At 37.4% G+C, this 22,852-nt stretch overlaps 1 protein-coding gene across 8 annotated transcripts in view; it reads right to left on the bottom strand.

Moving 5' to 3' along the window:
- The window catches only part of LOC138749495 (zinc finger CCHC domain-containing protein 2-like), a 111,534-nt gene that overhangs the window by 47,913 nt on the left and 40,769 nt on the right, over nucleotides 1-22,852 (bottom strand). For all 8 annotated transcript variants that reach the window (XR_011348699.1, XR_011348703.1, XR_011348700.1 and 5 more), the window contains 2 exons: nucleotides 7,555-7,609; nucleotides 7,011-7,140 (listed from right to left, as the gene is read on the bottom strand). Coding sequence is in view for 1 of the 8 variants with exons in the window: in XM_069910927.1 (XP_069767028.1) it covers nucleotides 7,011-7,140; nucleotides 7,555-7,609 (185 nt within the window). In the remaining 7 variants the exon portion in view is untranslated. The remainder of the gene's footprint in view (nucleotides 1-7,010; nucleotides 7,141-7,554; nucleotides 7,610-22,852) is intronic.

Here is a 22,852-nt window from a genome sequence, read left to right as displayed (position 1 = left end):
CTTTATTTTATAGGCTGGGTTAAGGCCTTATATATAAACCCAACTGCTAGGGTGGTGACAAATGGTTAAATTTCCTTATCATTTAACTTAACACGTTCGATTCAACAAGGTTGTCCATTGTCACCAGCCTTATTTGCATTGGCCATTGAACCATTAGCTCAGACAATAAGACACAATGATAAGATTAAAGGAATTAAAATTGTGGAGGATGAATACAAGATTAATTTATTTGCAGACGATGTGCTGGCATATTTGACAGAACTGGAAATCTTTGAAATATTTACAAGATGGTTTGTTAAAATTTGGAAAGTTATCTGGATATAAAGTAAATTGGGATAAGAGTGAAATATTGCCAGTTGGGGATGGAGATTATTCAGAATATAAAACTAAAATTGAAGTGGTCAGATAGAATTAAATATTTGGGAGTGGTAGTAAACGCAGACTACCAGTCTTTATACAAATTGAATTATGTTCCTTTATTAAAAAGAATTAAAATCAATTTGATTAAATGGAAAGATTTGCTGTTAACATTAATTGGTTGAGTAAATTGTGTTAAAATAAATATTTTTCCTCAAATTCAATATTTGTTTCAGTCTATACCAAGTTTTCTTTCAAAGGGCTTTTTTCAGGACTTGAATAGGGCAGTGCGGGAGTTTTTATGGAAAGGAAAATTAGCCCGAGTAGCTTTACATAAACTTACATGGAAATATGCTTTAGGTGGATTGCAGTTATCTCATCATCAAAATTATGATGCAGCTCAGTTGAAATTTGTTAGCAGATTGATGGATGTGGACCAACCTCCGAGTTGGGCAAAGGTGGAAATGGCTTGTATATCTGAAGTTGAGTCACATCAGTTTATATTTAAATGGAATGTGGATTTATTGCAGGAATGTAATATACCAGTACTAAAACATTTGTTAAGGATATGGGTTAAAAGAAATAGAGTTTTAGGATCAAAGGGCAAATTACCAATTCAAACCCCGTTATATCATAACCAGCTTATTCCTTTTTCAATGTTTAATAATCATTTAAAGAGATGGAATTTTCAGGACATAAAGATAATTCAAGACTGTTTTGAAGAAGGCCAACTTTTTTCTTTTATTCAATTGAGGGAGAAATTTTATATATCTTTAAATTCTCCGTTTGTGTATTATCAACTCAGAGCTTTGATAAAAGATAATTATGGTAAAGAGATGAATTTACCCATGTTGTCGAAATTTGAGTCTTTGATTTCTTCTGTAGCTAAGAAAGGTTATATTTCAGATATGTACCAATTCTTACAGGATAGTATGGATAAAACAGAATGGGAGAAATCTAGGCTTAAATGGGAAAGTGATTTAACCTATATTTTTCCGTAAGATAATCGAGAGGTTATGTGTTCTGATTGTGTAACTAAAGTGACGAATGTACGTTATGGAATGGTTAATTATATTTTTTTTACATCAGTTATATTTGACTCCAGAGAAATTGAAAAAATACGGATTTAGTAATTTGGATTCTTGTTTTAGATGTGGACTCTGTACTAGAACTTTTTTTACATGCTGTTTGGTCTTGTTTTAAAGTACATTTTGGGAAGGAATTAGATTGGTTTTGGAAAAATTATTTAAGATTAAATTGCCATTCGACCCATCAGTCTTTTTGTTGGGATATATGGTTTCTTTGAAAGGACTAGGGTTGGATAAATTTCAAATTGTATTTGTACGTCTAGTGTTATCCGTAGCACTAAAATGTGTAGCTACTACTTGGAAGGATAATGTGGAGGTTAATATAACACGCTGGCATAATGAGTTGAGAAATTGTATTATTGTGGAAAAAAATTACATTTAATCTGCATGATAATTATTCATTTTTTGTGAAAATGTGGTCTTCTTATTTGGAGTATGTGAATTTAGAAATACTTTGAAATATTCTTTATAATCATTTATTATTTTTATATTTGGTTCCCCTTAAGGGGGCTGGCTGAAGGGGTGTTATGTTTGATTGTAAATTGTCTAAAATCTTTTAAATATAACGTTTCTTAAAAAAAAAAGAATGTGATTGACTGAATATTCCCCTATTTGTACATCCCAACCACCAACTTCATAGAGTGAATCAAAATCATGTTGGTGCTGTAATCGAGTTGTTCTTCACCTCTCCTCCGCATCTTATTCTAAAAAACATACAGCTTCTACTAATTCCTTCACCAAAGTTCACCTCTCAGCTTCATAAAGAGTTGCCAGTTGCATGTTTGCCAAATGTTTTCATTAAAGGACACTTCTTCCAGCCAAAAACAAAAATTCACAGCTCCCAAATAACTAAGATTCAGGACAGTTGCTCTTTTTTTTTCTTCAAGCTGCACATATGATAGAAGTTTTTGGCAAAGTGATTTAAAGTCCTAGTGTACAAAATGAAAAGGCTTCTAAGTCTCTTGTCCACCACACTAACAATTAACTAACATAATAAACACAGAATTCCAGATTGCCATGATAGTACCATTAAATTTAAGAATCCTCAAAGTAGCTGATGTCCATGTTACTTTTATAGAACTCTGTCTGTTTAACTGCTCCAAACATTCCCATGTACTTACTGATAAACACTATGCAATTCAAGCTAGTGAGGAAAGAAATGGAAAATTCAACTCCATGTTGAAACCTTGCCAAGTCTGGATTTCCTGACATAAGGAACACATTTTAAAATATCAAGACATTGCACAATCCAAGATAGATTAAAAAAACATTTCTTTTAGGGACTCAATGGAAAAAGTAACTAGGACAGACAGCATACTTCACAATCTATATCCCAATCTAAAAAACATGGTAAAGCACGCAGGAACAAGCTTTTATTTCATTTTTGAGTACAAAGACTGAAGATTGACAATGTACTTACCATACATTAGATAAAACTTACTACTGCTGCTAGAGCAAAAGGTATTTCACCAGAGTTGGGCAGGTATTGGGACAGAAATCCAATCTAACTCTGCCAGACATTTCCTAGTAAAAATTTCTACCAGAGTTCAGAATTTCTGCTCAGATACAACCAGAGTACAGGAATAGGTCCTTCGGCCCAACTAGTCCACTAGTCTATTACATGGACCTGCATCTGAACCATAGCTCTCCATATCCCTCCCATCTATGTGTATATTCAAACTTTTCATTAATGTAAAAATTGAACTCACATTAACTTCAGCTGCTCAATATGGAGGAGGTGGTGCCAATAATTGAAATTCCCTGTTACAACTTCTATCGTTATTGGCAACACTGGAAGTTAAAAAAAAAATACCAGCAGTGTTTAGAGTAAATCAAAAATCTAGACGCTGTGGCTGAAGTAAAAACAAAAAAATGCTGGAGAGGCTCAGCAGGTCAGTGTCCTTTATGTAGCAAAGGTAAAGGTACATTACTGACGTTTCAGGCTTGAGCCCTTTATCAAAGTATGAGAAAATGTCGGCAGACATCCAAACAAAACAGACAAAGGCAAGAAATAATAGGTGGAGAAAGAAAGGAGGGAGGGACAGCAGCAATGAGGGAGAGGAGGGATGGCTAGGTGGGTGGAAGAACTGGAAAGACAGGAAAGGGGAAAGGGCAAGCAGGTTAAGTAAAAAGCAGTAAAGTCAGTTTAATGCCATCTAGCTGGAGTGTGCCCAGATGGAAAATAAGGTGGTGTTCGTCCAATTTGCATGTAGTCTGGGTGGGATTGTACACAAGGCCATGGACAGACATGGAACTGAAATGGTTGGCTACTGGGAGGTGCAGAGCGAAGTGATCTCCCAATCTGCGACCTCTCTCTCTGATGTAGAGAAGGCCACAAAGGGAGTACCAGATGCAGTAACTAAGTTCTGTGGAAGTACAAGTGAAGTGTTGCTTCACTTCAAAGGGCTGTTTGAGGCTGTGGACCATGGTGAAGGAGGTGCAGGTATAAATGTTATGTCTCCCGCAGGCACACAGGAAAGCGCCAGGTGTGTGATAGGTGGGGAGGGATGAGTGCATGAGGAAATTGCAGAGGGAGCAGTCCCCTTAGAAGGCCGAGAGGGAAGGAAAAGGAAAAATGTATCAGGTGGTGGTGTAGTAAGTGCCGGAAATTCCAGCAGATAATGTGTTGGATGTGGAAGATGGTGGGGTGGGGTATAAAAATAAATATTGTTTAATAAATAATCAAGTCTCGGAGAGTTAGTGTGAGCAGTTCTCACTGCCCATGGGAAGAAGCTGTTTCTCAGCCTGTTGGCTTTAAGCCTGATACGACTATATCACTTTTCTGATGGGAGTAGTTGAAAAATGTGCAGAGTTGTTGGGAGTCCTCAACAATTTTGTGCCCCCTCTTCAAACAATGATCCCAGTAGATCATGTTTATTGGGGGGTGGGGGTGGGGAGACCACTCTTATGGTCTCTGCCACTCTTATGGTCCTGTGGATTTGACCTCTGATCCAATGCTATAAAGCAATCGTACAACACTGAGATGCAGCTGTGCAGGATGCTCTCGGTAGAGCTCCTGCAAAAAGATGACAAGATGGTGGCCAGTAGCTAAGCCAGCCTCAGTCTTCGCAAAAAATGCAGTCGCTGTTGCGCATTCCTGACAAATGAGGAGATCTTGCGTGTCCACAATAGGTCACTTGTTAAGTAAGCTCTGAGGAACTTGGTACTCTCCTCTTTCTCCACTACAGAGTTATTGATGTGTCGTGGATGGTGCTCGTTCCTGATCCTCCTGAAGTCTACGATCATTTCCTTTGTCTTGTCCACGTTGGCACTCGGGTTATTATTCTCGCACCATATCATAAGATTTTCCACCTCTTCTCTGTAGTGTGAATAATCATTACTGCTGATGAGACCAACTATTGCTGTGCCATCTGCAAACTTGCCTCTGGTGGAGCTGGATCTGGCGTTGCAGTTGTGGGTCAGTAGCGTGAATACTCAGCCCTGAGATGCGCCAGTGTTCAGTGACGATGCTCAGCGTTCTGCTGCCCACCTGGACAGACTGTAGAAATCCAGAATCTAGTTACAGAAAGAGGTATTGAGTCCCAACGAGGACAACTTCTCCACTTGTCTCTGGGGAACGATCCTCTTCAACGGAAAGCTTGAAGTCTCAGCCTGGCGTATGAAACATCGTTCTCCTGGTGGGTCAGTATATAGTGGAGGAACAAAGCTACAGCATCATCAGTTGGACAGTTTCACCCACAGGTGAATTAAAATGGGTTGAGTGTCTCTGGGAGGTGCATTTTAATGCATTCCATCACCAGACGCTCAAAGCATTTTCTTTTCTTTCTTTGGCTTGGCTTCGCGGACGAAGATTTATGGAGGGGTATGTCCACGTCTGCTGCAGGCTCGTTGATGACTGACAAGTCTGATGCGGGACAGGCAGGCACGGTTGCAAGGAAAAATTGGTTGGTTGGGGTTGGGTGTTTCCTCCTTTGTCTTTTGTCAGTGAGATGGGCTCTGCGGTCTTCTTCAAAGGAGGTTGCTACCCACCGAACTGTGAGGCGCCAAGATGCACAGTTGATTTTATAATGCTGCAAGTCAGTACTACGGGGTGGTCGTCATTGTGGCCTGTTACTGTTGCTCTTTTTGACGCTGGGATGATGGTGACCATCTTAAAACTCATGGGGATGATGGACTATTATAGTTATGTGTTGAAGATCTCCGTAATGACCTCTGTCAGTTGATCTGCGCAGTCCGAGTATATGGTCTGGTCACGCAGCCTTGCATCAGTTCACCTTGGATAGAGTTCTCCTCACTTCAGCCGTGGCTCTGCAGAGGGTTTATTCATTAGGGGGGACACTGAGCTTTCTTCAGCATCAGCCTGTTCTTCTCATTGAACCATGCATAGATGTTCAGTTTGTCCACAAGGGAGGAGTCATTGTCTTTAATTCACAAGGCTGTCCTGTTATGGTCTTGATCTCTGCTACATGTACCTTTTGTGTCACCGGTATCATACAGCTATCTATGGATCCTCTGTGCATACCCAAGCTCAATTTGGAAGCCTGTGACCAGAGGTGTGCCATAGGGATCAGTGCTGGTTCCACTGTAGCTTGTCATCTATATTAACAACTTGAATGTCAATCTAATTAGCATGGTCAGTAAGTTTGCTGGTATCACCAAAAATAGTACTTTCATGGTAAGAGAAGGTTATCCAAGATTTAAAAATATTCTCAATGAATTGGGAAAGTGGGTCAAGGAATAGCAGATGCAACTTAATTCTGACAAGTGCAAATGGTGAACAGCAGTTAGTTAAACCAGAGCAGAACTTACAGGTGAATGATAAGGACCTGGTAATGTTGTGTGAACAAAGAGAATTGGGAGTACAGGTACATATGGAAGTGCTGATGTTGAAGAGGGTAGTGAAGAAAGCATTTAGCATACTTGCCCATTGGTTTGGATATTAAGTACAAGAGCAGGGACATCATGTTACAACTCAATCTGTCATTGGTGAGACAGCCTTGGAGCAGTCTTGGTTTCCCAACTATATGAAAAATATCATTAAGCTGGAAAGGGTGCAGAAAAGATTCACAAGAATGTTACAGAGGCTGGTTGACTTGAATTACAAGGAGAGGCTGGAACTTTTCTTCCTGGAGGATCTGACGGAAAGGGGATCCTAATGAAATCATGTTGGAAACAGAAAGTCAACTTCTTTACACAGAGGGTATTAGAATGAGCAGCCAGAGGAAGAAGAAAAAGTGGGACAATTGTAAAGTTCAAAAGGTATTCAGACAGGTTCATAGATAAGAAAGGTTTACAGGGATATGGCCAAACACAGGCACATGGAACTGGATTGACTGACATGGGCAAGCTGAACTGAAGGGCCTGTTTCTGAGTTGTTGAACTCTACGATCAACTTTGATATCTGCAAGAGCATCAAGCAGCAGGGCACTGCAGGATAAATAAGCACTTCAACAATAATGCTTCCTGAAGTTAAAAATCATGGCAAGAGAAAACATCTGAAATTACTGTCCAGACATTTTCTAACACTAAGAGCCCTGCGATATTAGAATTTCAAAGTGCTCTTGAAATGAACAAGATTTGGGCCAAACAAAAATTTACACCCACATGTTCCATTGCTGTACACTGTTCAGTGCTGGGTTTTGTGCTGTAGCTCCTTTTCCTCCAGTCCAATGTACCATTTTGCTCAGAGTGCTGTGAACTTCCACCAGTACCTTGAGATTTTACACTAGGAACACTGTAAAATGAAAAAAAAAAGACCATTCATAAAAATTAAACCACAAAGAATTTATTTTTCAAAGCATGACCTGAAGCAGAATCAGAATGCACTGCCAACAATTCACCCCACCCACCCCCCATTAATCCATGCAATAGGCAATGGGAGTATGCACCATAAAACTAAATTTAGTCCACATTTTAAAAATAGTTACTGTATGTTTTCCATTCCTTCACCATTCCCATTCAATTTATAAACAAAAATAATTTGATAGCAACTGCACCCATTAAAAAGGTTCAGCAAGTTTTACTGATGTAAACCAGCTTCACACAGGGCTCAGAAGTAGACCTTTACTATCAAGAGTAAGATCAGAATTTAGCATCAGATTTGCATGTTTTAAAGGTTTTCATAAATAAGAAATATACCTAATCTTACCTGCATACTCTAGCTTTCCCCATATTTTTGTAATGAATAGTTTGCTGTTTTCCATCTAGAAAAATGTAAAAAATGTTTAAATTTGATCTCCCAAACTTTTCCATCTTAAAATTGCTGTTACTGATAGAAAAATGTCCATTCACCATTATCCACACTCATAATCTGCAAAAATCTTTCAGCATTAAATTGCATAAATATGGCAATTTACACTCCACCAAATAAAATACATCTGGAATCCAAGCAACCGGCAGTCTCAAGCAACTGACAAAAGATTTGAGGAAAATAAATTTAAAAATTTAAATAAATAAAAATAATAGATTAAAAATACTCATTTAAAATTGTAAACGTAAATTCTCTTAAGTAAAACATGAACCTTTGGTAAAGATGGGAGCAAATATTTAGACAGCAGAGGGCCTTGGCCGTGCTTTGCTCATAGCAGTTATTTGAATAAATGTGTGTAACAGCAATGGTGTTCCTAGGATAAACAGTTGGTTGATGCCACTCACTGTTCAGGTGATTCTCTTAAAGTGTTTCCTTATCCTTGCTTCATAAGAATCACCCTGGTTAGATGCTTTATTTATCTATAGACTTGATGTGGTGGGGGGGGTTTAATTATCTATAATGTTATTGTTCGTCTTTTGGGTGGCTCTGTGGAGGGGGAGTAACATGCAGATGCAGTGACAGTTAAAGGTTTTCAAAGAATGTGACTGAAAATAAAGTAAAATGCTTTAAGCTTTTATACATTCATGCATGTGAATTTTGTTCAGTCCCAAGTACAGTATAGTATAGTATTTTTGTCTTTTAAACTATTTATTCTTAATGGAGGTGTATTCGTCAGGCATTGTAGGAGTGAGTCTCAAGCCACTGGAAAATACACTTATCCAGCATCTATCAATTCTCATAGCTGCCGGATACTGTATTTGAAATTTTGCATACTCAGAAATGTCAAAACATTTATTTAATGGTATCAGATGCGAGATTTTTTGAGTTTGGGGAAGGAGATGAAAGTTGAAGGGATAACACAAGTATTAAAAATAAAGTTATACGGGAAACTGCTTCTCTATGGGGATTGTGTGGGAAACTATAAAGGCACAGAATCTGCCAAAATAGGCCTCCTTCTGCATATTGTGTGCTGATATTTTAAAAACTGAAAACCGATTTCAACAAAACACATTACATCCAGCGTAATTTCACTAACACTTCTTTTCACCTTGTTACGAGTCCAGAGGACCCCAAAACCCAGCAGCAATATTCACCAAGACAAATGGTTACTTAAACAAAAGTTGCTTTTAATTATCTTTAAACATGAAAACAGAATCACACTCTAACTTATCACTATTGACTTAACTAACCTGACTTAACCCCCTTCTCATTCTAAGCGCACATGTATATAATGTGTGTGTAAGTTCAGAAAAGTTCTTTGGTTCACAGTCCAATCTCACTTCTCATTCTTCCAAGTTCACTGGTTGCAGGCAATTCTTATACTTTGCACAGAATTTAACATTTATAAAGGTCACCAGGTTTTGGTGCTTGAAAGGTAAATGGTTACCGCTTAGGAAGGTTATTGTCGGTTTTCAGAGAGAGATTTGTTGTACGCTGGACACCTACAATGGATTTCTTTTTAATCAGCCACTTCAGTGTCTTGCTGAAGAAACCTGCCCTCTCAGGATTCTCCAGATGATGACCTCTTTCTTTCAGGTCATCACAGAATTTCCTTCTGTTTCTCTTATTTCAAGTGAAAGATTAGACAGCCAGTCCTCTCCACTTGCATGAGCCACAAGGGCTTTGAACTCGCAACCCATCTTCAAAATGGGGTTTTCCACAAGCTTGCCAGCTTGTCCTAGTCCCAGCTCCTGCTGCTGAATGTAGCACTGCAAAACTGATCTCTCTCTCTCACACACAGAGAAAAACATGTTTTACTCTCTCTGCTTTTAAAACCACATGACCTTTTAGAACAACAAGTTCCACTCTAGCCAAACTGCAACTCTGACATGTTCTTTCAACTGTTGCCTTTTTGTAAACAACAATCCATTAGTGATGTCTCTTGGGCACTCTCCAAAGCTTTGGCAAAGGTTCTGGGGTTGACATGTTTAGCATGAGCAGAGCTCCAATATTTTAAATATAATCTGTTTTAAAGTGTTTGTATGTGACCTACACTAAAAACCTATTCAAATTTACCTCCCAAAAACATGTCTATATACTCTGTCACAACCTCCTCACAGTCATCAAATCATCAGATTACTCAATTAATATCAATGATCATTTGTAATTTGCACCTCTAACCAGCTACATAATCATCTTCCTTGTTACACAGGCTTCCCCGGATTTTGAGCATCAAGCTTACAGACATCTCTGAAGACTTTATTTAAAATTTTATAACATGAATACAATAAAGAATTACATTTAAAGAAAAATAGAAAAAAAAATTAAAAAAGGTATGATTACAATATTACATCAGAAAACTACACAAAATAACCCCCCCCGTTAACTGTAACACAATATTAATAGTCTAACTTAAAATTAGTCCAACCCTCGCCCCCCCCAAAATAAAGAGTGAAGAGTTAATAAAATTGACAATATATATGGAAAAAAAATACCCACTTACAAAAAAGAGATAAAACTTAACCTAAAATAAATTCTAACAAAAAAAAATTGTCAATACTAAAATATCACACTTAAACATATATTTAAATCAAACCTAAATGCATATAATTAGCAAACGGAGTCCACTTTAACTTATAAAAAGACATCTTATCCTGAATTGAAAAAGATATCCTTTCCATAGTCAAACAAAATTTCATTTCCAAATTTACAGACATCTCTGAATACCAACCATTTCCTATATTATTAAATTCAAAAGTCTGAAGTATGTACAGTACAACTCAGATTATCTGAAATCCTCATTTATCCGAAATTTTTTTAAAAATTTGGATAAATGAGGATGAAGTGCCAGTTGATGAAGTAAACAAAGACGATGTGGTCAAACAATAATCATGGCTTTTATTAGCAGAAACTCATGGTACAATAATGAAAGACAATAGGTGCATATAAGTTATATCCAAGGGCAGTGTCCTTAACAGTAGAGATAATGCACAGCCAATGTTAGTACAGCAAGGCTCGCCAGAGGAGAGACAGGCAGCTTGGCAGACATTCACCACAGAGGATATCTTAAACAATCAGAAATCCAGAGCCAAACTGACCTCACAGGTTGAAAATAAATTCACCCGACATGAAATTAGAACACTTGTCCTCGTTTCCAGTAACTCCCACCCCTCTCTCTTTCCATTTCTTCTTTGCCATCCCCTATTGACTTTTCTCTCCAACTCTCCCTTTCAAACTGTGTGCCACTGTCTCCCAGCTTCAAGTAGTTGGAAGAATCCCTTGTCCCCGCGGCATCAAGGAGAGCGGTCTCCAGGGAAGGAGTGGGACATCGGCCTCAGTGGTGTTCCCTCCCTGGCACACCGGAGCTCCCGACTCCAAACCCTAGGCCTACTACTGCATCCGCACACCAGACTTGTGTGTGGTAGGTTTAGGGGAGGATTCGGAGTGGGGACTTAGGTGTCAGGATCTCTGGTGACCGGGGAGACAGGAGCCCGCTGACTCGCCAGTGAGTGTTCCACTGGTCTAGGAAACCTATTGGAGTTCAGCGGCAGTGGTGGGAACGGCTGCAACAGTTGGGAGGTGTCAGTGATCAGCTGCAGCCAGCAATTTTTTGTAAGAATTAAACATTATTTTAATGCTTAAAAATCCTTCCCTTGCTGATTGTTTTTGCTTAAACATTAAAGTGATTTGTTGTTAATGGGCAGTTAAATTTTTTTTTTACCAGTTCTCCAAAAAAAATTACATTTATCCGACATAGGCCCAGTCCTGACCTTTTTGGATCATTCGAGTTGTATTGTACATACGTTTGGTCCCAAGAACAAAGGAACTAGTTTTCTCCTCTCCACTTTTTGTGATTGCTCTTTCTCACCAGTCTTGTGTGTTTTTGATGCTATTCATTGGAGATTATTTACCACATAACATTTTTTTTTGTGCATTTTCCAACACAAAAATGAGTGACTTATAGTCTCTGTATTATAGGAACCTGTTTGTAACCTGAGGACAGCCTGTGTCTCCAACTGAAATAAACAGTTAACATAGTTGGTGTCATTAGATTTTTTAAAAACTCTAAACCACATAACTACAGCTCACTTCTATCTCAGTAATAATGACAATATAATGTTGAAATTCTTATGCATCCTTAAGTTCCATTCTGTTCCCTGCCAAGGTGAGAAAATCCAAACCCCCTAAATTACTCTCAATTCCATTAATTGAACAAGCTTCTTTAGAGGCATATATTGATTTCCAGTTAATGTCTCAATATACAAAATTGCCACCTTTCCTTTCAAATTTCATTTGGGTAGAATTACCAACAACTTATTTTCTCTCCTCTGGCTCCACATACTGCCAATATTTACACATTTTTCATGTATGATGGTGCCTTGAGCATTCCTAAGTTGACCATTTTATCATCATCAACCTCATCTTCAGCCACCAAAATTATGGAAGGCTATCATCCATCTTACCTGTTCCAAGACACTCTACAGATTTATCCTGAGGTTTTTGTTTAACTGACAAACTTTATTTGATTTTGTTCCTGTATGTCCCTTAGAACATGCTGTCACATTAAAAGCACTGTGTTAACACCAGAGTATAGTAAAAGTTTGAAAGCTGCCTCCAGGGATGTGAGTAATTTGTTTTGAACATAATAATATTATCGAGACACAACATATAAGCAAACCACTTCACTGATCATCTCAATTCCTTATTCCTACTTCCCTTCACATATTTTGCATCTAGAAATTTCATTCTTTAAAATTTCTTCAGCAATTTTGCCTCCACAAACCCCTGTGGAAGAGAACTCCTCAGGTTCACCATACAGTGTGGCCAAAGTTTATCCTCATCCCAAATTTAAAACTTTTGCCCTGTGATACTTGGTTCTGGTCACACCCACCAAGGGAAACATTTTATTGACATCCAGTGTTAAAGCCCATAATTTTTAAAAAAACTAGATTCCCTCTTGCTCTTGAGCTCTGGTGGTCAATTTAATATCTCTTCATACTTTGAACTCACCATCCTGAATCACAGCGTCTGCAGACTTTCACACTTCATTCCATTCAGTTGCCCCACTGGAAAATCTCTTCAAGGGATGCCAACTCAGAAGAGGTTCTCCTCTACAAAGGGAGTTTTGTGAGAGTCTCTCTCACTGCTCCCCATCTGTACTTCCTGCCGCTCTCAAGCACTACAATATTTATTTTTACATATGCATTGCATGTACCTCAGATTCCGAAATGAACAATGAACCAACCACTCTGCCTTCCTTTGACTTTTACTTGCACTAATTTTTATTTATTTTGCAAGGTGTTTAAATGCCACTGCAAATCAACAAATTTGTGACATATTCAGGACAAATTGTGATTCTGATGTATTTGTAACCAATGATGAATTAACTATAGCATATAATAATGTCAGTGTTCTGGGAGAATCAGAGGGGGATATTCCAGCACCTAATGACATATCAAAGACATTGATCAATCTCTGAGCATAGTTTAGTTGCACTGTGTTAGTGTGCACAATATCAGTCAATGTATGTACAATTGTAGGGAAGAGATTTAGTTCAACGGTCATGCTGGAATTTACATGGAACCATCCAGGCTCTCATTTTGGCTTAACCAAACAACTTTACAATGTTTGTAAGCTGAGTGCAAGGCGCTTGATACTTCCCAGGTCGTTTTTCTGGGCATCTGTTTACATCTGCCAGCACATTGAGGCAACTGTGACAAAGGCACACGAATGCCTCTATGAGATTTGGCATGTTGTTGGTACTCTATCAAACTTCTAAAAGTGCACTGAGGAATGTATACTGATTGGCTGCATCACAGCCAAATTTGGAAATTCAAGTGCCCAGAAAGGCGGATGGTTGCAGAAGGTAACAAATAGCCAGATCCATCACAAGCTCCAACGTCCCATCATTGCAGATATCTATATGAGTTGTTGTTTCAAAAGGCAGCAAACATAATCAAGGACCCCAACATCCCTTGTCACAACCTCTTCTCACATGAAGTGTAACATGAAAGTCTGTAGAGCTGTGATTGTAGTAAAAAAAAACAGAAATGCTGGCAGGTCTCACAGCATCCATAGCAGAAAATGATAAATAACTGATGTTTTGGGCTGAGCCTTTCAAGGTCTGAGTAATATGCAAGCAGGCACCTGAATTAAAAGGCTGAGGAGAGCAGAATGACTCCTCAACCTTTTAATTCAGGCACCTGCGTGCTTTTGACTCAAACCTTAAAGGGCTCAGGCCTAAAACATCAATTATATATCTTTGTCTTTGATGAATGCTGCAAGACCTGTAGAGTTCCTCTATGAACATTTCAGTCATTAGCGGTCTCACTGCCCATGGGGAAAAAGCTATTTCTCATCCTGGTGGTTCTGGCTCTGATACTCTCAATGGAAGTAGCTGAAAAATGCTGTATGCGGGGTGTTAGGGGTCCTCAACAATTTTGCATGCCCTCTTCAGACAACAATCATGGTAGATCACTTCGACTCAGGGTGGGGGGGGCGTTGTGGGGAAGAAACGAGATCCAGTGATCCTCTCTACTGCTCTTCTGTCCTGCGGATTGACCTCTGATGAAATTCTTGACAACTTTACCACACTGTGATGCAGACACCACAGGATGCTTTCAATAATGCTCTTGTAAAAAGTTGACAGGGTGGTGGCCGGTAGCCTTGCTTACTTCAATCTTCTCAGGAAGCACAGTTGCTGTTATGCCTTTTATGATGCAATGAGTAAGGGAGTCTGACTTTCAAGTAATCGCAATACATTTTTTTGTTACTGCTAAGGTTATTTTGACAAAAGAAATTTGAATTGTAGTTTTTTTTTCCTAACTTTATTTATTCGCTCAAGATACAGGTAATAAGTAACATATGTAACAATAAACTAGACATGAACATTACATTTTATATTTTATATAAAAGAAAAAAAGAGAAAAAAAAAAGAACCCCCCGCTTCTGCCAACTCTCCTAAGGAAGCCATGAAAACAAAAGAAATAAAGAAAAATGAAGCATACTTATTAAAATCTAATCAATGTAAATCAAAATGTAAATATTCTGAATATAACAACCACTTATGAAGAAAAAAATTATAATTATCACGTGAAACATATGTAATTTTTTCCCATTATTAAACAATATTTCATCTCATTATGCCACCTATTAATATCAATCATATTCATATCCTTCCACGTACTAGCAATACATTTTTTCGCTACAGATAATGCTAAATATACAAAAGCAAGTTGAAATTTATCTAATCCCAGACCTTTCAAAGGCTGCAAACTACCTAATAAAAATACCATCAGGTCTAAAGGTATTTTAATCTTATACAGGTATTCTAGAAACAATTGAATTTTTTTCCAAAAATATTGTATATTTATACACGACCAAACCACATGAAAAAAAGTTCCAACCACGTTACCACATCTAAAACACAAATCTGAGTCATAAAAACCATATATTTTTTTTAGTTTTTCAGGTGTTAAGTATAGTTGATGTAAAAAATTATAATTAATCATTGCATAACGTGCATTTATCAGTCTAATTACAGTATCATAACAAATATCTGACCAATCATCCTTGGAAAAAATAAAACCAATCTCCACTTCCCATTTACCTTTAGATTTATCCCAATCCTTTTTATCCACACCATCCTGTAATATTTGATACATAACTGAAATATATTCCTTCTCTGGTACCTTCATAAGAAAAGTCTCAAATTTAGTCATATCTCAAATAAAATCATATCTCTACCAAACACATGCTTTACCAAAGATCGAATTTGATAATAAAGAAACAAAGAGTTCTTATCAATACCAAAACTATCCCTCATCTGATCAAAAAATAAAAATTTACCGTCTTTAAAACAATCTCCCAAATTTTCCACACCTTTTAATCTCCAGTGTAATAAACTCCGATTATGTATTGAAAAAAGAAAAAGTTGATTATTATACAATGGAGTCAAAGCTGACAATTCACCACTAGAACCTATCAATTTCTTTTTCTTCGTCCATAATTTCATTAAATGTTTTAATATAGGCACATTATATTGCTGTAACAAATTTACATTCTATCTAAAGAAAAATTGATATATTTCAAATTCATAAATATTTGCCATCTCAATTTTGGCGCAACTAGGGGGCCGTTCCAGATCCAACGATGAGCTAATAAATTTAAATTGGGCTGCTTCATAATAATTTTGAAAATGCGGCAACCGTATCCCCCTAGGTAATATTTCCAAGTTAATTTATTCAATGCTACTCTTGAAAATTTACCTCTCCATAAAAACTCCCTAACTATTTTATTCAAATCTCGAAAAAAAAATTGTCAAGTAAATACGGAACAGATTGAAATAAATATTGTATACATGGAAAGATATTCATCTTAATTGTACTTATTCTACCCAATAAATTAATAGGTAGATCTTTCCATTTAATCAAATCAGTCTTAATTTTTTTCATTAACGGAACATAATTTAATTTATATAAAGATTGATAATGGACATCCATAATTATTCCCAAATACTTAATTCGATCTGTCCATTTCAAATTAAGAATATTCTTATAAACTGAATAATCTCCTTCACTCATTAAGAGAACCATTAATTAATATTTCACTTTTATCCCAATTAACTTTATATCCAGAAAGATGTCCATATTGCATCAAACACTCCTTCAAATGCAAAAGTGAGTGAGCTGGATTTGCCAAGTACACCAATACATCATCAGCAAATAAATTAATTTTATATTCCTCATCTAAAACTTTCATACCCTATATCTGTGTAGTTTGTCTTATCAACTGAGCCAAAGGTTCAATCACTAATGCAAATAAAGCTAGTGATAAAGGACAACCATGACGAGTAGATCGGGTCAGTTTAAACAGTTCCGAAATCAAACCATTCGTCAGTACTCTAGCTACCGGTTTACTATATAAAGCCTTAATCCAACCAATTAAAAAAAGGACCAAACTTGAATTTCTCCAAAACTTTAAACAAAAAATTCCATTCAACTCTATCAACGCTTTTTTTGAATTGTACTTCATTTATAAATTATTTCATTAAATTACCCAAGAGATAAAGCTCCAGGTCGCCTGTAAAGGCCACTCCTGATTATCCTTATTAATATTTCAGCAATATACTGCCAAAAAGGCATCACCTTTACACACAATCATATCGCATGTAAAAACATTCCTATTTAAATCCCACATCTAAAACACATCTCTGATAGTTCATATTTTGATATATGTAGCTTCTGTGGTGCAAGATTATAGTTGGTGTAGGAAGTTCTACTGAACCAGTCCATAACTTGCATTGATAATTGATGTCATATTGCCCAAACACAAATCAGGCCAACATCTTTCTGATATTACAACACCTAAATCCAACTCCCATCTCTCCCTCAACATCTGTGAACCTGGTTTTGCACGTTCACTCTGGAGAGCCTAGAATATTTTTGTTACAAATTTAGGTGTATTCCCCAGCCAAATCGTTCGTCCATTTCATTAATTTTAAGTGGGACCACTTAATGTCAGGTATCAGACATTAATGTTGGAGATCCAATTGGATCTAGTGATCATAATTCTGTTAGCTTTAAGGTAGTTTTAGGGAAGAGCAAGGAGGGGCCTAAAGTTGAGGTTCTGGATTGGAGAAGAGCAAATTTCGAAGGAATAAAAGGGATTTGGGGAGTATTGAGTGGGGCAGGATATTTTGAGGTGAGGGTGTAAATGAAAAATGGAGGATATTCAAAAAAGAAATTTTGAGGGTACAGAGTAGTTATGTCCCAGTGAGGATCAAAGGAAAGGCTGGAAGTCAGAGGGAGGCTTGGTTTTTGAGGAATATTGGAAATTTGGTTAGGAGAAAAAGGGAGGTGTACAAAAGGTATAAAGAACAGGGAGCTGACAATTTGAAGGAGGACTACAAGGAGTGTAGAAGGAATCTTAAGAAAGAAATTAGAAAGGCCAAAAAAAGGCACGAAGAGGCTTTGGCAGACAAGAGTAAAAATAAATCCAAAGGGTTTCTATAAGTACATTAAAAGTAAAAGATTAGTGAGGGATAAAATTGGACCCCTTGTAGATAGTGAGGGTAGGCTGAGTGAGAAGTCAGAGGAAATGGGGGAAATTTTGAATGATTTCTTTGCCTCGGTATTCACTAGGGAAAAAAATATTGAACCAGTTGAGGTAAGAAAAATAGTGGGGAGGTAATGAAGCATATAAGGATAACCGAGGAGGTAGTGATGGCTGTGTTGAAAAAGATAAAGGTGGATAAATCTCCGGGACCGGACAAAATATTCCCAAGGACACTCAGGGAGGCTCGTGGACAGATAGTGGGGCCATTTACAGAGATATTTAGGATGTCACTGGCCACGGGGGTAGTGCCAAAGGATTGGAGGGTGGCACATGTGGCTCCGCTGTTTAAGAAAGGGTCTAAATGTAAACCTGGGAATTATAGGCCCATGAGTCTGACGTCTGTGGTGGGCAAGTTGATGGAAAGTGTTCTGAGGGATGGTATTTACAAATATTTGGAGGTACAGGGATTAATAGGGAGTAATCAGTATGGTTTTGTCAGGGGTAGATCATGCTTGACAAACCTGATTGAGTTTTTCGAGGGGGTTACAAAAAAGGTTGATGAAGGGAAAGCTGTGGATGTTGTCTATTTAGACTTTAGTAAAGCTTTTGACAAAATTTCCCACAGGAGGTTAGGAAAAAAGGTGGAGGCATTAGGTATAAATGAGGAGGTAGTGAAATGGATTCAGCAATGGTTGGATGGGAGGTGTCAGAGAGTAATGGTAGAAAATTGTTTGTCCAATTGGAGGCTGGTGACTAGTGGAGTTCCTCAGGGATCGGTCCTCGGTCCACTATTGTTTGTTATATATATTAACGATCTGGAAGTAGGGGTGGAGAATTGGATAAGCAAGTTTGCAGATGATACAAAGATTGGTGGTGTTGTGGACAGTGAGGAAGATTACTGTAGATTAAAAGGTGATTTAGAAAGGCTGGAGGCGTGGGCTGAGAAATGGCTGATGGAATTTAATACAGATAAGTGTGAGGTGTTACATTTTGGAAAGGCAAATCTAAATAAGTCATATGCATTAAATGGTAGGCTATTGAGATGTGCAGAGCAACAAAGGGATTTAGGAGTTGTGGTAAATAGTACCCTCAAGGCTGATACTCAGGTAGATGGTGTGGTGAAGAAGGCATTTGGAATGTTGGCCTTCATAAATCGGAGTATTGAATTCAAGAGTAGGGAGGTTATGATGAAATTGTACAAGGCATTGGTGAGGCCAAATTTGGAGTACTGTGTACAGTTTTGGTCACCAAATTATAGGAAAGATATAAACAAAATAGAGAGAGTGCAGAGAATGTTCACGAGAATGTTAACAGGATTTCAAGGTTTGAGTTACAGGGAAAGGTTGTGCAGACTGGGGCTTTTTTCTCTGGAGCGTAGAAGATTGAGAGGGGACTTGATAGAGGTGTTTAAGATTTTAAAAGGGACAGACAGAGTAAATGTGGATAGGCTTTTTCAATTTAGAGTGGGGGAGAATCAAACTAGAAGGCATGGTTTAAGATTGAAGGGGGAAAATTATAAGGGGAACATGAGGGGAAATCTCTTTACACAAAGGGTGGTAGGGATGTGGAATGAGCTTCCGACAGACGTGGTCGAGGCGGGATCATTGGTTACATTTAAGGAAAGACTGGATAGTTACATGGATAGGAGAGGACTGGAGGGGTATGGACCGGGTGCTGGTCAGTGGGACTAGGAGGGTGGGGATTTGTTATGGCATGGACTAGTAGGGCCGAATTGGCCTTTTCTGTGCTGTAAGTGGTTATATGACCAACAGTGACCCCCATGTTTCTCTCAGGAACAATTTTAGCTGGAGAAAACAAAAGAAAGTTCCATTAGCTACTCCATATTTCTGTTTTAGTTAATCAAGACATAAGAATCCTCTCTGCATAGCAGACTTCAACGCGTATTATTCCTTTGTCAAACCAGGAGTTTAATATTCTGTTACCTAGATTCATAGGCAACAACACATTCTTACATAATGGTGCTCTTAATGATATCCCTACTTTTTTCCCCAATATACTCACTAATTTCAAGCCATACTCTAATCATATGTATTAATATTGGATTTTCCGTCTTTATGGTTATTGACTTAACACTCCACTTGTAAATAAAATATTTTGCTGCCCCCTCTTTCATTGAGTATATTCCTATTTGAAGCCAAGAGGGAGGTCTGCCTTCCTCAAAGAAAGATAAAAAAATCTGGCTTGCTGACAAATAATACTTTCTAAAATCTGGTAGCCTTTGTCTTCCTATCTTAATTTTAATGTTAATTTTTCCAGCAAAATTCTCAGCACCTTATTATTCCATAGGAATTGCCTAATACAATTAAAGAAAAGTTTCAGCAAAGAACTAGGCAGCAATTGGAAAAGATATTGTAATCTTGGCATCACTTTCATTGTGACAAAGTAATCGGCAAGTACTTCCATTTCTGCAAATCCTTCTCTATCTTCCCTTAACAGAGGAGTATAATTTGATTTGTACAAATTCTGTAGGCTATTGTCAGTCATTATTCCTAAGTATTTGATTCAATCTACTTTCCATTTCAATTTATCTCCTTTTTGATATCTTTCGTAATCAAAGTTTGTCAATGGAATTATCCCCCTTTTATCCATATTAATTTTTTAACCTGAAACTCTTCCATATTTTTCTAGTGTTGTTTGCAATTTCTCTAAAGATTCAGCCAGGGAAGATAAATATAGCAGCACATCATCAGCAAATAGGCTGATTTTATGCTCTTCTTGTCCAGCTTTGAAGCCTTTAATATCCAGATCTTTCCTTATCATCTCCGCCAGCAGTTCAATCACTAGGATAAAAAGCGCTGGGGATAGGGGACACCCCTGCCTATTCAATCTAGTCAGAGGGAAAACCGTTGACATTTGACTTTAGTCATAATTTTGTTTGTGGTTTATAATAGTTTTTAATCAATTTATAAATGTTCAACCTATTCCAAACTTCTCCAACATTTTAAATAAAAAAGGCCATTCTATGTGGTCAAATGCCTTTTCCACATTGAGGGAGACTTATTAGACTGGAATTCATAGCCTACAAAGACTATTTGAAGAGTGTCTTCCTTTAACAAATCCCACCTGATATGTATGTATCAATTTAGGTAAGTATTGTCTCAGTCTATTAGCTAATGCCTTTGCCAATATCTTATAATCAGCATTCATCAGTGAGATAGGTCCATATGAGGAATTGCTTTTTCCAATGGGTTAGTTTTTTTTTCAGCAACTCTAATAATGACTATTGAAAAAGAGTCCAGGAGAGTCTGAATTTCCACTGCCCATTCTAGCACATCCATCACTAGGTCCTTAAATTGTCTTTAGAACTCAGGCGGGAACCCATCCTCCCCCAGAGACTTATTAGTCTGCAGAGTTTCCAGAGCCTTTTCAATTTCTTATCTTGTGAAAGGGCCGTCTAATTCTGTCTGTTCTCTCACCTCCAATTTTAGAAGCTCGATGTTCGCTAGAAACTCGCCCATCTCATTATCATCTCCTTATAATTCTGATTTTTATAGCTTCGTGTAATATTGTCTAAAATATCATTAATATCTGGTTGTACGCTAGAATGTCAGCTTCTGATTGCATTTATCATCTTTGGTGACACTTCTGACTTCACTTGCCAGGACAAACCTTTATGTGCTCATTCTCCTAATTCATAATATTTTTTTTCCCCATTTTATGTTTACAATGTGTTATATCTCAATTTTTTTTGTTTTCTAACAGTCTATATTTTTCTTGTAAACCTGTCCTCTAATATTCTTTTTCCAATTCTGTAACCTCTTTCTCCAAACCATCCAAATCCACATTATATTCTCTCTTTAAGAATTTTTTGTAATAGAAAGCATTTGCCCTCTCAGATCAGCTACAAACATATCCCATATCAACAAGCTGTTATCAGTGGAAGGGAGAATTGTCTCACAAAATAATTCTGTCTCCTAATAAACTCATAGAAGTCTGTCCTTTTCAACAAAATGGCATTAAGATGCCATCTGTACACATTTTCATGTTTTTCCACTATCATATAGTTAAGATTATAGGTGAATGATTTGATAATAAGCTCACCAAGTATTCTCTTTTTCATCACTCTGCTTTTTAACTGTGCAGACATTAAAAATAAATCAATCCTTGTAGGTGAGTTACGGACCTTTGAGTAGAACGAGTAGCCTCCTTCAGTGGGATTGAATTGCCTCCAGATTATCGTTCAGATTCAAATCTTTCATAAATTATAGCATCGCTTTTGTGGCTTTCGCCCTTGTTACCATTCTTGCCAATTTACCCAATATTGGATCTAAACAGAAATTAAAATACCCTTGACCAATATATTTTGTCTACCCTCTGCTGCTTTCATAAAGACTTCATCATCTTAATTTGGACATATTCATAAATGTCCAGGATTCTGCGTAAATTTTACAATGTGCCACTACAAACCTTGCAGCTTGGTTAATCAATATATCTTTCAGACTAATAAACTTTAACATTCTATCCATACTAGTTCTTAAATATTGTTTGGCAATAATAACCTTTTTGATTATTCAAGTAATACAGTGGTCTTTCCACTTAAACATATGTAGTGCCCCTGCTCAGATGGTAAACAAAAAATCCTAGAAGCCTACGTAAAAAGTCCGTTAAAAAAAACCCCTCCCTTTAGTGTCATCTCGCAAAACTGCTCATCTCCCGGTGCCATTATCCCCCTTAGACAAGTGTCTCCACCCTGCCATTATTTTCACCAAGATCCTGCCCGCTCTCTTAAGCTCTCCGTGCAAATTTCTATAACATTTATCAATAAATACAAGACGATTCAAAACAATATATACTTTATACTTTGTCTCATTGTAAACATACTTCTTAATGAAAAGATTAGAGATATTAAACAAGATTATCTTCGTAGAAATTTTTCTCTTTCTTCCTTAGTCTTGATAAAACACTGATTGCCATCCGTTACTTCAACCCTCAGAGGGGTATATCAGGATATATCAGAGTATTTTATATTCTTTGACCACAATTGCCTTTTTATACCATCAAACTCCTTCCTTTGCTTAATAAAAGTTGGGCTAAAGTCTTGAAAGAATAACAGTGCACATTAGGGTTAAGGTTAGGGTCTCAAGCGGGCCATTATGTTGCTTAGAATAATCAAAAGCTG

The sequence above is a fragment of the Narcine bancroftii genome, chromosome 1 (assembly GCF_036971445.1).
Source record: "Narcine bancroftii isolate sNarBan1 chromosome 1, sNarBan1.hap1, whole genome shotgun sequence".
In the NCBI taxonomy this organism is placed as follows: Eukaryota; Metazoa; Chordata; class Chondrichthyes; order Torpediniformes; family Narcinidae; genus Narcine; species Narcine bancroftii.
The sequence above is the reverse complement of the archived record's forward strand: the minus strand, read 5'-3'. Positions and strand labels throughout refer to the sequence as shown.